Below are 21,544 nucleotides of genomic sequence, written 5' to 3' on the forward strand. Positions count from 1 at the left end.
TTAAGGCTGAATAATATTCCATTGTTTGCGTAGAATACATTTTGTTTCTTCCTTTCCTCTGTCCATGAACACGCTCATGGTTGTTTCCGCCTTTTGGCTATTGAATAGTGCTGCTATGAACATGGGGTGTACAAATATCTGAGATTCTCCAAGGATACTGGAGTGGGTTGCCGTACCCGTAATCCAGGGGATCTTCCCAACCCAGGGATCAAACCCATGTCTCCAGCATCTCCTGCATTGGTAGGCGGTTCTTTACCACTAGCACTACCCAGAAGTCCCTTTTTTATAAACACATATGCCCAACAGACATTTTATTTCATTAGCTCTGTTAAGAGTCCTGGTAACCTACATTTTTAACAAGACCTTCCCCGTCAGCTGATTCCAAGGCCAGACCAGGTCTGGGAAACAAGGAACTAGATCCCAAACAAATTGAGTTGATCCAGTCTAGAGTCCTCTTTGCAGTTCCTCTGTAGTCAGATGGGTTCTGTAGTAATCCCACCCCAGTGAAAGTAAAAATAGCTTCCATATTATAAATGTCAGCTCCAAGAGCCTGAACAGGGGACATCTGACTGTCCTCTTTAGAATAGGGAGACCAGGAACCAGGATTCAAGCTCATCTCTCTCATCCAAACACCATGCTATTAGGCTCACAGACTAAGCTTCTCTGACTCCTCTAAGCAGGTTGCAGCTCTCCTGGGTCACTCAAGATGCCATCCAACACCACAGGATAAGAGGACAGTAAGTCCCCTATGTATGAGCAAGTTGTATTCCGAGAGTGCATGCCTAAGTCCAATTTGTTATTAAGTCCAATACAGTTAACCTAGGTACCCAGCTAGCACAGTTGGCTATATAGTACTGTACTGTAATAGGTTTATAATACTTTTCACACAAACACAACATATAAAAGACAAACACAAAAAAAATTAAGGGCCTCTTCCTCTTTCCCTCCGAGAAGGCAGCGGAGGCAGACTGTACAGCCATGGCCAAGATTAAGGCTCGAGACCTTCGCGGCAAGAAGAAGGAGGAGCTGCTGAAACAGCTGGAGGACCTGAAGGTGGAGCTGTCCCAGCTGCGCGTGGCTAAAGTGACAGGCGGCGCGGCTTCCAAACTCTCCAAGATCCGAGTGGTTCGTAAATCCATCGCCCGTGTACTGACCGTCATTAACCAGACTCAGAAAGAGAACCTCAGGAAATTCTATAAGGGCAAGAAATACAAGCCCCTGGATCTGCGGCCCAAGAAAACACGTGCCATGCGCCGCCGACTCAACAAGCATGAAGAGAACCTGAAGACCAAGAAGCAGCAGCGGAAGGAGCGGCTGTACCCCCTCCGGAAGTACGCAGTCAAGGCTTGAGCATCCAGCTGTCAATAAAACAGACAGACCACTGGCAAAAAAAAAAAAAAAAATTAAGAAAGCATTTTTGATCTTACAGTGCAGTACCTTGAACAGTACATCACAACAGCTGGCACACAGGGGCTGGCACGGAGTGAACAGGCCAGAAGAGTTCCTGATGGAGGAGGGAGAGGAGGTGGGAGACGGTAGACCTGAAGGGTCGTCGGCAATAGGAGACAGAGGGCAAGCTAAGAGTTCACTCACGCCTGACATTGATGGCAAGGGTTCTGCTTCCTTGCTGGATTTAAGTCTATCTACCAGTATTCTTGCCTGGAAAATCCCATGGAAAGAGGAGCCTGGTAGGCTGTAGTCCATGGGGTCGCTAAGAGTCGGACACGACTGAGTGACTTCACTTTCACTTTTCACTGTCACGCATTGGAGAAGGAAATGGCAACCCACTCCAGTGTTCTTGCCTGGAGAATCCCAGGGACGGGGGAGCCTGGCAGGCTGCCGTCTCTGGGGTCGCACAGAGTCGGACACGACTGAAGCGACTTAGCAGCAGCAGCAGCACCCTCTTGAAGAACCAATCCAGTGATATCTGGGTAGCAGCTCTTTTATTCTTATCATGGATGACACGGTGGCACTGGATTGCGTTCTGAATAGCTGCTCCAAACTTCATGCACCGTTCCACGTTCAGGTCCTGCACCTCCAAAACTGACAGTGTCTCCTCAAATAGAACTAACTTCCGTGATTGGACGTGCGAATACACACTCGCATGCTTTCAAGTTCTCAGTTGGAAGGCTCGTATGGAGGGACTTACTGTAACAGGAGAGAACAGGGCTGCACCCCATGGGCGCTGCCGTAGAGCAGACCCTCAAACTGTGAGACGCAGCATCTGTCAGAAGTCTGCTGCTTGGTTCCCAGAAAGGTGTCGTCCACAGTTTGGAAACAGTGCGCATGGCTCGTGTTCGAGCTTTAAACCGGTAGGTCAGCTTCTCTCTGTCTTTAATGCAAAGTTGCAAAGAAGATGAACGGACAGGGAAAGGCTCGCTGCCTTCTGCTACACTCCCACCACGGGATTCAAGAGCCTGTTGGCCCAGGCGCAGGCGCATGGGAGGCAAGGTGGGAGCGGCGACCTAGTGATGGCGTGCTGGCTGGGAAGAAAAAAGATCCTGTTCTTGGCATCCGATGCGTGTGATCTTGGCGAGTCCTCTAATTGCCCTTCAAGGACAGATTCTCCCCCACTTTACAAATAAGAACATGAGAGTTAGGGAAGCTCTGCGGTGTACCCATGGTCACCCAGTTGATGCCAGAGCCGAGACTGGTAACCAGATCCCTCTGTCCTGGTCGTCATGCCCTGTCCCTCTCACTCTGCCTTCTCATTCCCCCTTCCCACCTTCCAGCTCCAAAACAGTCCCAAAGTCTTTTGGCCGCATCAAAACATTTCACAGATTAAAAATGTTAGGAATTTCCTGGTGGTACAATGGATGAGAATCCGCCTGCCAATGCAGGGTACATGGGATCTCACGTGTGCGGGAGCAAGTAAGCCCGAGGGCTACAACTGCTGAGCCCAAGCTCCAGAGCCCCATGTTCTACAGCAAGAGAAGACACTGCAGTGAGAAGCCCGTGCACCACAATGAAGGTTATTCCCTGCTCACTGCAACTAGAGAAAGCCTAAGCACAGCAACAAAGACACAGCACAGCAAAAAAAAAAAAAAAACAATTAATGTTAAAAATATCAAGATTTGAAGATGAGTGCCATCAAGAATCTAGGAGAAAAAGAAGGATCTCGTTTCGGAGAACATTCTGCTAACTATCTCATCTTCCAATCCTTAGAGTTTAGATTCAAGAGGTCCCAGAAAAAACGCCCTTTGTCAAACCAAACTAACACTGTGCCTCTGAGCTCCTATAATAATTACTGCTGGTGGTGGTGGTTTACTCACTAAGTTGTATCCGATTCTTTGTGACCCCATGGACTGTAGCCCTCCAGGTCCTCTGTCCATGGGATTTGCAAGGCAAGAGTGGGTTGCCATTCCCTTCTCCAGAGGATCATCCTGAACCAGGGATCAAACCCAAGACTCCTGCATTGGCAGGCGGATTCATTATCAACTGAGCCACCAGAGAAGCCCTTAATGATTACTATTTTGTTGTTTAATAAGATGCTACTGGATATTTTCAGGAAGCCGCAGTGTGAGTCCATCAGACTTCCTGTGACATTTTACAGATCATGTTCAATCCCCTTTATGGTGCCACATACATGTTTATCTCAATAACTTCTTACTGACTAGACGAAGAAATGAATGAATGCATGCATACTTTGTATACATCTTGAGTTGACCTATTGGAGTGCTGTGTGAGTCTAGGTTCTCCAGAGAAACAGAATATATGTTTCAGATATACGTGTAGACATATGATAGAGAGATCTTAAATCTCTCTCCTTCTCTCAGCTCCCATGATTGTAGGCCTGGCAACGTATTTGCTGGGCAAGCCAGCAGGCTAGAACTCAGGCAAGGTTTCAATGTTCCGATGTTGAAACAGAACTCCCTCCTCTTCGTAAACCTCAGTCTTTGCTCTTAGGCTGCAACTGATTGGATGAGGCCCACCCATGTTATGGAAAATAAAATGCTTTATTTAGAGTCAACTGATGGTAAATGTTAATCGTGTCTGGAGAGGCCTTCACAGCAACATCTAGACAAATGTTTGACCAAATGGGCACCATAACCTAGCCAAATTGACACATGAAATTCACCATCGCAAGCACATACCTCCTAAATCTAGAGATGTATAAAAATACAAGTTACTATGGATACTACTAAAGAGAAGAAAAATAAGGATGTTCAAGACTGACAACTATTAGTAATAAGATGAGTATGAACTTGTAATCACAAAGTCTAGAGTTGGGATGCTGTTACTATTTTTATCCTGCTTGCTTACAGAAAATATTTGAAGAATCAGAGTCAAGAGCAAGTATCCAGAAATCGTCAAGAGAACTAAAGTTATTGAGCTTCCGTGAATGTTCACTCTAATGAATAATACAATTACTTATTATTGTATATTCACTAACTCATAGGATTTTAGGACTATGAAGGACTTCACTGTGAGACTGCTGTTTTATGGGGAAACAAATTCAAGACCAAAAAGATCGATACACTGAAGGCTGTATCCTGTTAAGCCATATGCCTCGGCCCTTCTCCACAAGCAAGCCACTCACTCATGTTAACCCAACCTTTACTGAGTACCTACCACATGCCAGACTTTCTGCCAGATCCCTTGCTAGGTCCTGGGAACACATGCCAGGCTTTTTTAAAGCACTTCTTGTATTGAAGTCATTTAATCCTCACAATGATACTTTACGGAGTATACTATTATCATCCCTGTTTTATAGAAGAAAACATGGAGGCATTGGGAGCATAAGGAGTTTGCCTGAGGTCACAAAGCAGCCAGGCCAGAGTGACGGAATTCAGACCCAGGTAGCCTTGCTCCCAAATATTGGATGGGCCAAAAAGTTCATTTGGATTCTTCCAGAAGATAGCTTGGAAAAACATGAACAAATTTTTTTGCCAACTCAGTATCTGCTCTTGTCCATTACATGATTGTCCTTCGTGGTCAGGAAGATGAAAGTATAAGCAAAGTTTTTTGGGGTTTTATTTTTTTAACATGTTGGGAGGGGTGATATTAGATGGGCTCTTAGAATATCCCAGGGAGTCATGCAACTAAGAGAGGTGAGATGAGACCTGGGGTAGAGATAGAGCCAGATTTTGTGGGGCTAATGCAACCTGAGGGCTTTCCTTTAAAATATGAAGTTATAAATACAAAATCAGGTGCAAAAATGAATATTTACTTAGAATAACAAAAAAACTCAACAAACTGCAAATTTGCAAAATTGATCAACTATCACAAACATTACACTATCCAAAAACCTATATTTTTATTAACTGCCTAATCCACCTCAGCAATACTTTCATCCCTACACATTTGTCCTGCACATTCTCTGATTGCTCTTCCTCTAATAATGTAATTTTTTCTGCAGGGAAAATAGATCATTCAGTTCTTCTCCTGACATGATTGATAGAAATTTTATTTTTATTCTTAACAGTTTATAAGGAATTCTTTCCACTTCCCAACTAACTTCTGGTTTGTTCATGGAAATTGTAGGATTGTTGTCAAAACCAAGAGAACCTCTCAAGGATTATATATGAGCTGTGAAGTGTTCGGGTATTTCAAATTTTCTTAGGCAGTGACTATGAGATTCTTCAAATTCTTTGAACTGATGAATGTCATTAACCAGTTTGGTGTTGATTTTCTTATTATAGTGTGTATTATAAGTTTAAATTGTGTTGTCAATGTCAGTATTCTGGAGCAAATCAGCAAGAAACTTAAGCCTTTTCCCAACATGTTCATATGATTCACTCCTCTTAATTAACTGGCTTATCAAAAAAATCCAAGGATTTAGTCATCCCCTCTATTAGAAAGAGAATATCTTTCTCTTGGTGAATTTCTGCCTTTGAAATATCAAAAAAAATTTCTCTTACAATTTTTTAAGGTATGAATAATTTGTATTTATTTCTTGGTTTATTTTAATGTTTTTTCATAGTCCATTAAGTTTATCTGTTGGCTCTCAAATAAACAAACTAATTTAAAGATGACAAAAATAGATTCTCTTTCATCTACATCCAAATTAAGAGTCTGTAATTTCCCACTTCTTCTATTGAAATGTTCCAAAATCTCTTTCCAAATGCCAAGAAAAATGCATATTCAAGGTTTATCAACTTTTTCAATAAGCTTTTTCTTCTTAATTATGTTTAGGCTCTTCTCCCAAATCTTCAGAAATATATTTTAGAGTACTTGACACATTCTGTTTTACAAGGTTCACATGGTTTCATAATGGGCAGATCTTCTCATGACACTTAAATTCTTGAAAGAAAAATCCATGCTTGGCCAACCTGGGGAAAAAAACCATGGAACATACCAACGTACCAAAACAGTCAACAACTTTAGGCATGGTAGAGGCAGCAGGGGGACCAGGAAAGAAAATGCCCAAGGTCATACCTGATTGCAGAGAAAATATTTTATTTTTGCAAATTTACAAAAAAGTATGGCTTGAGGGGAGGAGTAAATTAGGAGTTTGGAGTTAACATATACACACTACTGTATATAAAATAGATTAACAAGGACCTACTGTGTAGCACATGGAACTACATCCAATATCTTAGAATAATCTGCAATGGAAAAGAATCAGAAAAAATATGTATATGTATAGATACGCATGTGCCTGCCAAGTCACCATCTGACTCTTTTCAACCCTATGGATCGTAGCCCACCAGGCTCCTCTGTTCATGGGATTGTCCAGACAAGAATACTGGAGCGGGTGGCCATGCCCTCCTCCAGGGGATCTTCCCAACCCAGGAGTCAAACCCACATCTCTTATGTCTCCTGCACTGGCCGGCAGCTTCTTTACCACTAGTGCCACCTGGGAAGCCCCTACATATATAAGCACACCTGAAATATTGTAAATCATCTATACCTCAATTAAAAAAAAACCTTATGGCCTTGTGAACACATTGCCAGCTGCCCTTCCAGGGCTTTGGAAGGGACCTGAAACTGAATCCACAAGGCAGGGAGAAGTTGAGTGTCCTAACAAGCAAACGACAGCAACAAAATTCCCAGGGAACTGACAAGGCCAGACAAGATTCCCATGAGGGCCAGAACACCAGCAAGACCAGGACAAGAACAGCTCAAGACACTGAGAGAGCCTGCCCTGTGGTCAATGAGACACTCAGGATGTTATCAAAAGGAGCGTGTGTGTGTGAGCTCTGCCTGCTTGCTGCTCAAAAGCCAATAGACATCCCAGGTTGGTGGGAAGGAAAGTTAGCTTTATTTCAGATGCCAGCAACTGGGGGAGGGAGGGTGGCAGACATCTGTTCATAGGCTGACTCCCCTGCCCTGACAAATGGGGGTGAGAGCTTTTATAGACAGATTGAGGGGGGGAGATACATGCAGAAACCACAGTCAGCTCTGACAGTCATCTTCAGATTGGTCATCGGTGGTCTGACCAGCGTCATCTTGATTGTTTTAGGTACAGTTAGTCTTCAGTTCCAGGGTGGTTTGTTTCCATTCCTCTGAGGCCAGTTCTGGGAATTGTGGCAGCTCATGTCCTGGGTACAGTCTGGTCATCATGTAGGTAGCTTCTTCCACCTGAGTTGCAGTATCTATAAGACAGCTCACCGGCAATGGCTCAGAGTATTATCTATAGCCCTTGAGAAAGAACTAAAGGTCCTTGACTAAGCTAAATGGCTTCATTATTATTATTTAGTCTCCTTTGACTGTTTTCCTTTGTTTCTGCATTTCTCACTTCTCTGATTAAACTTATTCTTTGACTAAAGTTTTCCACAAAGACCCGGCAGAGGACTCAGTGGGGGGCAAGGCCCAGAGGGTCCTGCTCCATTTCAAGGAAGGTTGTTTGGTTTTTCTTTTTTTTTTTTCCAGATGAAAAAAAAGAAGTATGAAGGGAAGAGAGAATGGGGAGTTAGTAAGTAATAGGTACAGAGTTTGCGTTGCTGAAGATGAAAAAGCTCTGGCAAAGAACAGGTTGATGGTTGTACCATTAATCACAACCATTAGTTACTTCTGTGGCATTAATTCTGTGGCATTAATGCCTCGGAACTGAACATTCATAAATGGTAAGATGGTAAATTATGTTATGTATAGTTTACCACAATTTTTTTAACAGAAAGAAATTAAAATTTTTAACAGAAAATATTGAGATCACTGCAGACTCACAAGCAGTTGTAAGAAATAATACAGAAAAGTCTCTTACACTTCACCTAATTTCTCCCATGGTAATATTTTGCAGTACAACTAGGATGCTAGCACTAATACCATCTACACCCATCTTATTCAGATTTCTCAGTTTTACTCATACTTGTGTGCATGTATGGAGAAGGCGATGGCACCCCACTCCAGTACTCTTGCCTGGAAAAGCCCATGGACGGAGGAGCCTGGTGGGCTGCAGTCCATGGGGTCGCTAAGAGTCGGACACGACTGAGCAACTTCACTTTCACTTTTCACTGTCATGCATTGGAGAAGGAAATGGCAACCCACTCCGGTGTTCTTGCCTGGAGAATCCCAGGGACGGGGGAGCCTGGTGGGCTGCTGTCTATGGGGTCGCACAGAGTTGGACACGACTGAAGTGACCTAGCAGCAGCAGCAGTGTGCATGTATGCATGTGTTAAAGATAAACAATTTTGTCCCCTCTGCAGGTTTGGGTATCCACCACTGCGGTCAAACTAACTACTCAACAGTTCAACCAAAAGTGTCCTTCATGGTGCCTTTTTATAATCACACCCACCTCCCTCCTGCTCTCCCCACCCCATCCCAAACCCCTGTCCTCCAAGGACAATGATAAAAAATGAAACAAAATGTTATCACTTGAAGAATGTTATATAAATGGAATTGTACATTCCTATCATCCATTCCTTCTTGGTTTGACCTTTTACCCTCAGTATCATTTCCTGGAGATTCATCTAATTTGTTACATCTCTCAATAGTTTGGTCCTTGTTGCTGCTGGATATTATTTCATGGTATGGATGTATCAGAGTTTGCTTAACCATTCATTCACCTATTGAATGATATCTGGAGTATGGAAGGACAGTTTTGAGGTTTACAATAAATCTTCTGTGAACCTTCATGTATAGGTTTTCGCATGAACATAATTGCTCAGGAGTGTACTTATTGGTTCCATGGTAATTGCATGCTAGGCTTTTTTAAGACACCGTCAAGCAATTTTCCAAAGTGTGTTTTCCAGAGTTCAGTTCAGTTCAGTCGCTCAGTCATGTCCGACTCTTTGCCACCCCATGGTGTGCAGCACGCCAGGCCTCCCTGTCCATCACCAACTCCCAAAGTTTACTCAAACTTATGTCCATTGAGTCAGTGATGCCATCCAACTATCTCATCCTCTATCGTCCCCTTCTCCTCCCACCTTCAATCTTTCCCAGCATCAGGGTCTTTTCAAATGAGTCAGTTCTTCGCATCAAGTGGCCAAAGTATTGGAGTTTCAGCTTCAGCATCAGTCCTTCCAATGAATATTCAGGACTGATTTCCTTTAGGATGGACTGGTTGGATCTCCTTGCAGTCCAAGGGACTCTCAAGAGTCTTCTCCAACACCATAGTTCCAAAGCATCAATTCTTCGGTGCTCAGCTTTCTTTATAGTCCAACTCTCATATCCATTCATGACTACCAGAAAAACCATAGCTTAATGGCAACCCACTCCAGTACTCTTGCCTGGAAAAGCCCATGGAAAGAGGAGCCTGGTAGGCTGCAGTCCATAGGGTCGCTGAGAGTTGGATACGACTGAGCAACTTCACTTTTACTTTTCACTTTCATGCATTGGAGAAGGAAATGGCAACCCACTCCAGTGTTCTTGTTCTTGGAGAATCCCAGGGACGGGGAAGCCTGGTGGGCTGCCTTCTATGGGGTCGCACAGAGTCGGACACAACCGAAGTGACTTAGCATAGCATTGACTAGATGGACCTTTGTTGGTAAAGTAATGTCTCTGCTTTGAATATGCTGTCTAGGTTGGTCATAACTTTTCTTCCAAGGAGCAAGCATCATTTAATTTCATGGCTGCAGTCACCATCTGCAATATTTTGGAGCCCCCCAAAATAAAGTCTGTCACTGTTTCTACTGTTTCCCCATCTATTTGCTATGAAGTGATGGGACCGGATGCCATGATCTTAGTTTTCTGAATGTTGAGGTTTAAGGCAACTTTTTCACTCTGCTCTTTCACTTTCATCAAGAGGCTCTTTAGTTCTTCTTTGCTTTCTGCCATAAGGGTTTCCAGAGTTGGACCATTTTAAATTCTTACCAGCAACAGATGAATGATACAATTTGCCCACATCATCACCAGCATTTGATGTTGTCACTATTTTTTTATTTTAGCTACTCTGAATGGTGTGTAGTGGTGTCTCAGGGTGATTGCATTTCTCTTATGACTACTCATATTGACCTTCCTCACCTGGTGAATTGTTAAGCACCAGGGTGGTATGGCAAATAGGCAGTTTTGAAAGGTTTTTGTGGAAGTGGTTTCTATTGAACCTGACAAGGACCACTGCTGGCCTGAGCCAGGCCAGGAGCGTCAAGAGACAGAGATGGGTGGAGTAGGGGGTTACAGAGGAGCTTTAGGAAGCAAAGTTGGCCAAATATGGCCACGGGCGAAACAGGTCATGGCATCACTGAAAGAGAGGGAAGAATCCAGGATAACTTCTAGGTTTCTAACTCAGACGGAGAAAAATTCAATCTGGAAATGAGTTTTGCCTGCCAGATATCCATGTAGCCCAAAGCATCTGGATATGAGCGCTAAAAGTCAGGGTCCAATCTGGGCTGAAGATACAGAATTGGAAACTCAGCGACCCCTCATCACTAAGATTACTGCGGGGAGGGGGCTGATGTTTTAAACGCTCTTCTACTGGGTTCCCTGTAGGCCACGTCCCCAGGTATCTGGGGCGCTGCCGGGGCCCCTGAAGACAAGCATTTTCCATACCACGTGACACGCCTCACGCACCTGAGTTTTTAACTTGTATTAATTTATAGGTTCGGTTATGATTTCACACATTCATTAACGAATTTTTATTTATAGATTTTTTTGTCCCAGTATGAGTACTTTTCAACCACATAATAAAAGTGCTAAACCCGTGTGAAAGCGTGCAAAATGTTTAATCACTGAGAAGTGCCCATGACTTCCGGCCAGTTGGTCTTCCCAGGGTCAAGGGGTCTGGGATCCAAAGTACTGGCTTTCCGGTCCCCTGGGCATTCTTTTCCTGAAGGCAATCTGCCACCTGCTCTCTTTCCGGGGGACTCCCCCCCCGCCCCGCCGCACCCACCACCGCCCTTCTCGCCTGCCCCCAATTCCTCCGCGGGGAACAGGTGGCTCTTTGAACTCGAGAATCCCTCTCCCCAGCCTGCCCGCTCGCGGAAAGCCACAGGCCCGAGGAAGGGCAGATGCCTTCCGAGCTGTGCCTGGACCACCTCAGGGGAGCTCTCCGCTGGGCCCTGCCCTGGTTGGTGGGTGGAGAGGGGACGACCCGCTCCGCACTAGTGCTGCCCGGCGCCTCTCCCTCCGAGCTTCCACCCAGCTGCAAGCTCTCCTTAGCAACCTTTAAGAAGATTTTTTTAAAATTACATTTCCCAAGCCCTTGTCATCTCCAAGTGGACAACACCCACACACCCCCTACCCCTACCACCACCCCCAGGTACGCAGTATGATAGCAAGGTAAGCCCCCAGGATGAGTAGAAATGCAAACCAAGCGGTCTCGGTGGGGACTCCGCGCCAGAGACCGAGCCTATTCATTTGTAAGACAGCTCTGGGGGGCGGGGCAGTCAGGGCCCCAAAACACATTGACGGTGGGTTCCAGTTTGCCTCTGGCATCTCATAAGGTTGCTGCTTAAACCTGATTCCAACGAAATGGAGGTTATTCTTGGGAGTGAGGGAAGGATAGAGAGAGAGAAAGGCGAGCTGGTCCTGTCCTGTTACCGAATCGCAATCACTGATCCTTCGAGACACAGAAGGCATAGGTCAAATCCAAGATCTTACTGCAGATCACACGCGGAGTGGGGCGAGGATTGTTCTCTCAGAAATAGGAGACTGCCTTCTAGTCGCCTAATCATACCTCCAAAGTCTCCCGCCCTGAGAATTAGCATGGATGCAGTCACCGACAGCGATAAGGGGGGCCCCACCTCCTGCCATGGCTCTGCATCCATGTAACTGATCATGCATGTTTGCGGCTCTGGACCAAAAGCTCCTCCACGCATTTTTCATTTTTTTTCTCCAACAATAGGGGAAATCATGAAGCTTTCTTTTTACTTACCTTTAGCCTCTTGCTTTATTTTTGGAGTTTTCTAAATTAAAAATTCAATGTCCAGACCCTGGTTATTTAAAAACAAGCAAGTTAACTTTGGCTGCATAAACTGGCCCCCTAAATAATTTCCCTGGAGGCCCCCGAGGTTCCTAAAATGAATCCATCTGAGGAAGTCAGGAGATGGGGAGGAAGAGGAGAGAATTAGTAGTGGAGAAGATGTTGCCTGCACGTTGCCTCAGTTTGCTTTCCAGAATCTTCTCAAGCCTATGATCAGAGGACCTTCCTTAGTGCCAAGGTAACTTCTCTCCTGGGCTGAGTATGCCCACCCCCACCACAGTTGTACCAGCCCTGCGGTGTAAGCGAGGCCCCCCTGTACTTGGTAGCACAGCCTCCTCCTTGGGGTGATGCCAGAGGAGCCCCAGTTCCCACTGTGGGTAAAGAAACGCCTTCCTAGCGTTTGAAGGGAGTTGGCATCATTCTTCTGGGGCTCACTGCAAAAAGTGTAGCAAGCTTCCCCTTTAGACAGAACGCCTGCGTACGTGCTAAGTCACTTTGGTCATGTCCCACTCTTTGTGAGCCCATGCACTGCAGCCCACCAGGCTCCTCTGCTCATGGGATTCTTCAGGCAGAATACTGGAGTAGGTTGCCATGCCCTCCTCCAGGGGCTCTTCCCCACCCAGGGATGGAACACTGGTCTCTTGTGTCTCCTGCATGGGCAGGTGGGTTCTTTACCACTAGTGCCACTCGGGGAGCCCTAAGACAGAACACATACCACAGTTACATGGAAAGCCGGCCACTGAAAGCAGCGGATCCAGTGATTTGGGGAGCTCACAGATATCAGAAAAAAAAGGGGAGGAGGGGAAACAAATATGTATTTGCTAACTTTTTATTTTATCAAGAAAGGGTTTTTTTGTGGTTTTTTTTGACTGAAGTATTGTTGATTTACAGTACTATGTCTGTTTCAGGTATATAGCAAAGTGATTCAGTTATATATTTTTTCAGATTATTTTCCATAATAGGATATTACAAGATATTATCTTATTCCCTGTGTTATGTAGTAAATCCTGGTTTTATATCTATTTTATATATAGTAGTGTGTATCTGTCAATCCCCTCTTCCTAATTTCTCTCTCCCCTGCCTTGCTTTCCCCTTTGGTAACCACAAGTTTGTTTTCTATGTCTGTGAGTCTGTTACTGTTCTCTAATAGATTCATTTGCACTTTTTAGGTTCCACGTATAAGTGATATCATATAATATTTGTCTTTCTCTTACTTCACTCTAGGTCTAGCCATGTTGCTGAAAATGGCAAGGTTTCATCTTTTCTGATGGCTGAGTAATATTCCATGATATGTATGTGTGTGTGTGTGTATACAAATATATGTATATCAGTTCAATTCAGTTCAGTTCAGTCACTCAGTTGTGTCCGACTCTTTGCGACCCCATGGACTGCAGCATGCCAGGCCTCCCTGCCCATCACCAACTCCCAAAGTTTACTCAAACTCATGTCCATTGAGTCAGTGATGCCATCCAACCATCTCATCCTCTGTCGTCCGCTTCTCCTCCTGCCCTCAATCTTTCCCAGGATCAGGGTCTTTTCAAATGAGTCAGCTCTTTGCATCAGGTGGCCAAAGTATTGGAGTTTCAGCTTCAACATCAGTCCTTCCAATGAACACCCAGGACTGATCTCCTTTAGGATGGACTGGTTGGATCTCCTTGCAGTCCAAGGGACTCTCAAGAGTCTTCTCCAAACTCTCAAGAGTCTTCTCTAACACCACAGTTCAAAAGCATCAATTCTTCGACACTCAGGTTTTTCCAACTCTCACATCCATATATAACTACTGGAAAAACCATAGACTTGACTAGACGGACCTTTGTTGGCAAAGTAATGTCCCTGCTTTTTAATATGCTGTCTAGGTTGGTCATAATTTTCCTTCCATACACACACACACACACACACACATATCTCTCATGGAATGTGTGTGTGTGTGTGTGTGTGTGTATACACACAGTCCATAGGGCCACCTTTGGACGGTAGCCCTCCAGGCTCCTCTGTCCATGGGATTCTAGAGGCAAGAATACTGGAGTGGGTTGCCATGCTCTCCTCCAGGGGATCTTCCCAATCCAGGGATCGATCCTGAGTCTCCTATGTCTCCTGCATTGGCAGACGGGTTCTTTACCACTAGCACCACCTGGGAAGGCCTTACTTTACATTGAACCTCAAAAACATGTGCATCCAGGGGAAATCCCTGACAGTCCTGCGGGAAGGACTCTGCACTTCCAATGCAGGGGGTGCAGGTTTGATCCCTGGGAGGGGAACTGAGATCCCACATGCCCTAAGGCATGGCCAAAACATAAAATAAACCTTTAAAAAAAAGCGTATCCTTTGATTCTGTTATCTCACAAATGTGTTCCAGGAAATAATGGAGAATGTGCAGACTTTATGTTCAGTAAATATCCAACAGTAGGAAGTGGTTTAAATCAGTTATGGTCTGTGTAATGGAAGAATAGAAGTTTAAATGATATGGGCTTTGTGTTGAAATAGACAGTGGTTCAAATTTTATTGTTTTAAAAGAGCTACAAACAATAAGCATACTTTTTTGTTTAGTTCAGTTCAGTTCAGTCACTCAGTCGTGTCCGACTCTTTTCAACCCCATGAATCACAGCACACCAGGCCTCCCTGTCCATTACCACCAACTCCCAGAGTTCACTCAAACTCATGTCCATCGAGTCAGTGATGCCATCCAGCCATCTCATCCTCTGTCGTCCCCTTCTCCTCCTGCCCCCAATCCCTCCCAACATCAGTCTTTACCAATGAGTCAACTCTTCGCATCAGGTGGCCAAAGTACTGGAGTTTCAGCTTTAGCATCATTCCTTCCAAAGAAATCCCAGGGCTGATCTCCTTCACAATGGACTGGTTGGATGTCCTTGCAGTCCAAGGGACTCTCAAGAGTCTTCTCCAACACCACAGTTCAAAAGCATCAATTCTTCGGCGCTCAGCTTTCTTCACAGTCCAACTCTCACATCCATACATGACCACAGGAAAAACCATAGCCTTGACTAGACGAACCTTTGTTAGCAAAGTAATGTCTCTGCTTTTGAATATGCTATCTAGGTTGGTCATAACTTTCCTTCCAAGGAGTAAGCGTCTTTTAATTTCATGGCTGCAGTCACCATCTGCAGTGATTTTGGAGCCCAAAAAATAAAGTCTGACACTGTTTCCACTGTTCTATTTCCCATGAAGTGATGGGACCAGATGCCATGATCTTCATTTTCTGAATATTGAGCTTTAAGCCAACTTTTTCACTCTCCACTTTCACTTTCATCAAGAGGCTTTTTAGTTCCTCTTCACTTTCTGTCATAAGGGTGGTGTCATCTGCATATATGAGGTTATTGATATTTCTTCCGGCAATCTTGATTCCAGCTTGTGATTCTTCCAGTCCAGCGTCTCTCATGATGTACTCTGCATAGAAGTTAAATAAACAGGGTGACAATATACAGCCTTGACGTACTCCTTTTCCTATTTGGAACCAGTCTGTTGTTCCATGTCCAGTTCTAACTGTTGCTTCCTGACCTGCATATAGGTTTCTCAAGAGGCAAGTCAGGTGATCTGGTATTCCATCTCTTTCAGAATTTTCCACAGTTAATTGTGATCCACACAGTCAAAGGCTTTGGCATAGTCAATAAAGCAGAAATAGATGTTTTTCTGGAACTCTCTTGCTTTTTTGATGATCCAGCGGATGTTGGCAATTTGATCTCTGTTTCCTCTGCCTTTTCTAAAACCAGCTTGAACATCAGGAAGTTCACGGTTCACATATTGCTGAAGCCCGACTTGGAGAATTTTGAGCATTACTTTACCAGCGTGTGAGATGAATGCAATTGTGCGGTAGTTTGAGCATTCTTTGGCATTGCCTTTCTTTGGGATTGGAATGAAAACTGACCTTTTCCAGTCCTCTGGCCACTGCTGAGTTTTCCAAATTTGCTGGTATATTGAGTGCAGCACTTTCACAGCATCATCTTTAAGGATTTGAAATAACTCAACTGGAATTCCATCACCTCCACTAGCTTTGTTCGTAGTGATGCTTTCTAAGGCCCACTTGACTTCACATTCCAGGATGTCTGGCTCTAGGTGAGTGATCATACCATCGTGATTATCTGGGTCGTGAAGATCTTTTTTGTACAGTTCTTCCGTGTATTCTTGCCACCTCTTCTTAATATCTTCTGCTTCTATTAGGTCCATACCATTTCTGTCCTTTATCGAGCCCATCTTTGCATGAAATATTCCCTTGGTATCTCTAATTTTCTTGAAGAGATCTCTAGTCTTTCCCATTCTGTTGTTTTCCTCTATTTCTTTGCATTGATCGCTGAGGAAGGCTTTCTTATCTCTTCTTGCTATTCTTTGGAACTCTGCATTCAGATGCTTATATCTTTCCTTTTCTCCTTTGCTTTTCACTTCTCTTCTTTTCACAGCTATTTGTAAGGCCTCACCAGACAGTCATTTTTCTTTTTTGCATTTCTTTTCCATGGGGATGGTCTTGATCCCTGTCTCCTGTTCAGTGTCATGAATCTCAGTCCATAGTTCATCAGGCACTCTGTCTATCAGATCTAGTCCCTTAAATCTATTTATCACTTCCACTGTATAATCATAAGGGATTTGATTTAGGTCATACCTGAATGGTCTACTGGTTTTCCCTACTTTCTTCAATTTCAGTCTGAATTTGGCGATAAGGAGTTCATGATCTGAGCCACAGTCAGCTCCGGGTCTTGTTTTTGTTGACTGTATAGAGCTTCTCCATCTTTGGCTGCAAAGAATATAATCAATCTGATTTCGGTGTTGACCATCTGGTGATGTCCATGTGTAGAGTCTTCTCTTTTGTTGTTGGACGAGGGTTTGCTTACTCATTGTTTTATTCAACAAATATTACTAAACAATTAAAGATCAAGATAGTTCCTTGCTCTTATATTACATTACATTTACTGGGGTGACAGAGTCTGGGGATTGGATAGCAATGAATAAATTAGTGAGAAAACTATCAATTGTGATAACTGCTATCAAGAGAATTAAAGTTGGTGACTTAATTAATGGGCTTCACTGGTGGCTCAAAAGTTAAAGAATTCACCTGCAATGCAGAAGACCTAGGCTCGATCCCGGAGTCAAGAAGATCCCCTGGAGAACGACATGGCTACCCACTCCAATATTCTTGCCTGGACAATCCCATGGACAGAGGAGCCTGGCAGGCTACAGTCTCTAGGGTCTCAAAGAGTGGGACATGCAGGACTTAATAAATAGATGTTTCTGGCATTTTATACTGAGCTCTGAATAACAAAGAAGAGGAAGTGATGAGAGCACCCCAGGCACAGAAAACAGCTAATGCAAAGAAGGCCCTGGGGCAGAAGCAAGCTTTAGATGACTTGAATGGCTACAGCTGGGCCCTGCAGCTGAAGCAAAGTGTAAGAGGGCAGAGCAGTAGATGAGGTCAAAGACAGAGCAGGAGCTGGGTCTTGTGGGTTTGGTAAACCAGGGTAAGGAGCTGGGATTTGATTCTGTGTGCTGTGGGAAAGACATTGCAGGTCTCAAACAGGAGACACAATCTCGTTACTGTAGCTACACTTTACTCTGACTGCTGTGTGAGAATGGATTTGAATGCATGAGCAGAGGCAGAGAGCCTAGTCACGGGCTGCTGTGTTGGTTCAGCCAAGGCGTGAGGGTGGCCTGGACTAGGCTAGGAGGTGGAGAGGGAGAAAGTAGGTGCCGTCAGGACTGATTTTGGAGTTAGTACCAACAGGACTTGCTAATCGATGGCTGACTCCTGGAATTTCCCTCTTTCCTCCTGTTCCCATCAAATGCTTCCAGCTCTAATTCTGATCCTTTTCTACCAAGGTTCATGTATACTTCCTGCATTTGGGTTCTGTGGGATAACTTGGACCATAAACTAAATCTCCCTTTCCTCAAATCTAGCTCAAGCTGGTTTTCATTCCCTGCAACCTTGACTGAGGCCATCGAGCAATAAGAGGGGCACAGCAGTGGAAATAAGCAAAACTCTGAGAGATAAGGCAGCCTGTCCAATTAGGAACAGCAGAGCGAGGATTCAAACCCAGGTATTCGGAGCCCACAGCCAACACTTCCTTCTCTGTGCCATGTGCCAGACGGACATGGTGCTGCTAGCTGTTCACCAAATACCGCCAGTTGTCCACCAAAACTGAAGCTCCCTTGTTCCGTGGAAACAGAACAGCTGCCTAACTATATTAATTTCCCAGCCTCCCTTGCAGCTCGGAATGGACCTGTGACTTCATCCAGTGGCACGTTAGGAGAAATGATGATGCAAGCAGAAACCATTTATTTATGGCTTTGATTATGCAAGTCACCAAAAGGCTCTGGGGGGCATGGAACAATGACTTGAAAATAACCTGAATCCCAGAATGCGCACATGGAGTCTGAAGCGCCCACCAGGACTGTGCCAGAAAACATATATAAATTTTATTCTTTAAGTCATATTATTGTTCAGTCTCTTGATTACAGCACTCCAGCCTTAGCCTAACTGATCTATATGTTTTTGAATGCCAGTGGCCTCTTCTGTTAAAAAATAATTTAACCCCATAAACAGTACCTCCAGACAATTGGAGATCCTTGAGGGTCCCTACTCCAATCTGTGTCTGAATTTTTCTTATTTGTGGACTAGATTCAATACCTGGTGTGTTCTCAGGAGTGCCTTTAAAACCCAGTTTGGGTTGGAAAACAAAATCAACAAGACCTCCACGCATGAGGTAGAATTTCTTTTTCTTTTTTTTTTTTAATGTACTATTGTTTATTTGTAAAAATATTTGAATTAAGTGTTGTATTCCTTGTTCTTTTTAAATGCTTAACAATTGATAAAGCAAAGTTTAAAATCATGAAAGTGTTAGTCGCTCAGTCGTGTCCAACTCTTTGGGATCCCATGGGCTGTAGCCCACCAGGCTCCTCTGTCCATGGAGTTCTCCAGGCAAGAGTGCTGGAGTGGGTTGCCATTCCCTTCTCTAGGGGATCTTCCCGACCCAGGGATTGAACCTGGGTCTCCTACACTGGCAGGCAGATTCTTTACCATCTGAACCACCAGGGAAGCCCCAAATCATGAAATCTAATATTAATTCAGCTGGAAAAGAAATAGATTTTTAAATTAAGTTTATTCCAGGAGGGCCAGGTTCTGGGAGGGTCAAGAGATCTGGCTTTCACATGTTAATGAATCATTTTACTGAAGATGTTGGTGAGTTAGTCAGGGAGCAAGGTGAAAACCCCAGTTGATCAATGAGAATTTATTTATATCAGTCAGGGAGCTCCTCTCCAAAGGATCCAAATGTGAACACCATCCTAAGAGCCACAGGGATGGCTGTGACTCAGTTACATCCTGGGAAGCACATCTGAATATTTAAAGGAACCCAGCAATCTGGCTGCCCTTCCCCTTGGTTCACAAACTAACAAAGACTTCCAAAACCTACCAGAACAACATCCCATCAGCAGATCTTGCTCGATGAACATCGAGTGCATGTGGCTGGAGTGATAGCACTACATATTTCTCCACCAGCCTTGGCAGTGCTGCCAAAAGTAGGGCCCAAGCTTGCTCTGTGGAGTTGTGGGCACTGACGTTTCCAGCTTAACCCTGAGCAGGAGAGGTGGAGGAGGATGGTCGGGAAAATGGGACACATTCTTAGTGGGAAATGCACTGTCTGGGGACTTGGACATGGATTCAGATCCTGACTATACCACGTGCTCATTCACTCATTGACTTCTCTGAATCTCAGTTGTTGATAAAATAAGAATATCTGCACCCTCTCAGAGGGTTGCTATGACAAAAAGCTATGACAAACCTAGACAGTGTATTAAAAGGCAGAGACGTCACTTTGCCGACAAAGATCTCCTCAGTCAAGGCTACGGCCTTCCCAGTCGTCATGTGTGGATGTGAGACTTGTTGGACCAAAAAGAAGGCTGAGCGCCAAAGAACTGATGCTTTTGAACTGTGGTGCTGGGGAAGACTCTTGAGTCCCTTGGACAACAAGAAGATACAAGCAGTCAATCCTAAAGCATATCAACCCTGAGTGTGCATTGGAAGGACTGATGCTGAAGCTGAAGCTCCAATACTTTGGCCACCTGATGTGAAGAACTGACTCACTGGAAAAGACCCTGATGTTGGGAAAGACTGAAAGTTGGAGAAGGGGACGACAGAGGACGAGATGGTTGGATGGCATCACCGACTCAGTAGACATGGGTTTGAGCAAACTCCAGGAGATAGTGAAGGGCAGGGAAGCTTGATGTGCTGCAGTCCATGGGGTTGCAAAGAGTCAGACACGACTTTGCAACTGAACAAAAGAGAGCACTATGAGGAGGAAGGAAGCATCTATAACATAGAATGTTCTGGCACAGTCAGCATTCAGTAAACAATAGCAAAACCAAACCCGAACTGATCCTGCCTTGAGACAAAGAAATTGGCAAGCCTTGCCCTCTGGCCATGTCACCATGAGGAGCTGCAGTGCCAGCTGCTCCCCACTTCCCCCATTTCTGAACTGTCAAAAACAGGCTTCTGTGGATGCTGTTGTGGGGTGGGTGGCTATGCTCGCCCACCACATTCCAGCTGTTCTCCTGCAGCTGTGGCTGCCTGAACCCTCCAGCTCTCCTCCTGGCTAAATCAGTCAGAAAAGCCTGCTTTTTCCACCACCTTATTCCATTGTCCCAAGGCATGAAACGACAGTAAAGAGAGGTTTTGTTTTCTTTATATTCCTGAGCTGATGGTTTGCTTACCTAACCAAAGAAAGAAAAAGCAACCTTTATTTTGCCTTACTTTGGTCTTGACAGCGGTGGCTGAGACGGTAAAGAATCTGCCTGCAATGCAGGAGACCGGGGTTTGATCCCTGGGTCAGGAAAAGGAAACGGTTGCCCACATCAGTATTCTTTCCTGGAGAATTCCATGGACAGAGGAACCTGGCGGGCTGTAGTCCTTGGGATCGCAGAGTCGGACACGACTGAGTGACTAACACACCATCAGGCAGCAGTGACTGGCCTGTGGGGAGAAAAGCTGCAGAGGAACAATGAACTAACTAGGGCTGCTTTTCTTACAGTGAGCGCAAGCACTGGGTTTTAGTTTAAACTTACGTACCTGCTGTCAAATATGGAAAACTAAGTGATTTTCTCTATGGAATTTTGGGGCTCCCCCCCCATGCAAAGACAATGGTGATTGGCCCAATCGCCATCTACCCCCTCCCAAGTTTCTCATAACTTCCCAGTCTCTGTAATGAGAACTCACCCCATCTGACACCGACCTTGATACTCCTCTGTCATCCACTTCTGCAAAGCATTTGTGTCTTCTACAGCTCTGTACCTCCCAGTACAGTCTTA

General features: G+C 44.6%; 1 protein-coding gene and 1 long non-coding RNA gene across 3 annotated transcripts in view; one reads left to right on the forward strand and one right to left on the reverse strand.

Annotated features, from left to right (window-relative positions):
* LOC133234120 (uncharacterized) overlaps positions 1 to 21,544 on the reverse strand; it is a 135,673-nt gene that overhangs the window by 110,418 nt on the left and 3,711 nt on the right. The gene's annotated exons all lie outside the window — the stretch shown is intronic.
* On the forward strand, positions 918 to 1,381 carry LOC133234118 (large ribosomal subunit protein uL29). The gene has a single exon (XM_061394295.1). The coding sequence runs from the start codon at positions 979 to 981 to the stop codon at positions 1,348 to 1,350; it is 372 nt and encodes a 123-aa protein (XP_061250279.1). The 5' UTR covers positions 918 to 978; the 3' UTR covers positions 1,351 to 1,381.

Source organism: Bos javanicus, chromosome 21 (assembly GCF_032452875.1).
Source record: "Bos javanicus breed banteng chromosome 21, ARS-OSU_banteng_1.0, whole genome shotgun sequence".
NCBI classification, from domain to species: Eukaryota; Metazoa; Chordata; class Mammalia; order Artiodactyla; family Bovidae; genus Bos; species Bos javanicus.

What these genes read in the sequence shown, in the direction of transcription:
- LOC133234118 (XM_061394295.1), top strand. Translation starts at nt 979, where the DNA reads ATGGCCAAGATTAAGGCTCGAGACCTTCGCGGCAAGAAGAAGGAGGAG.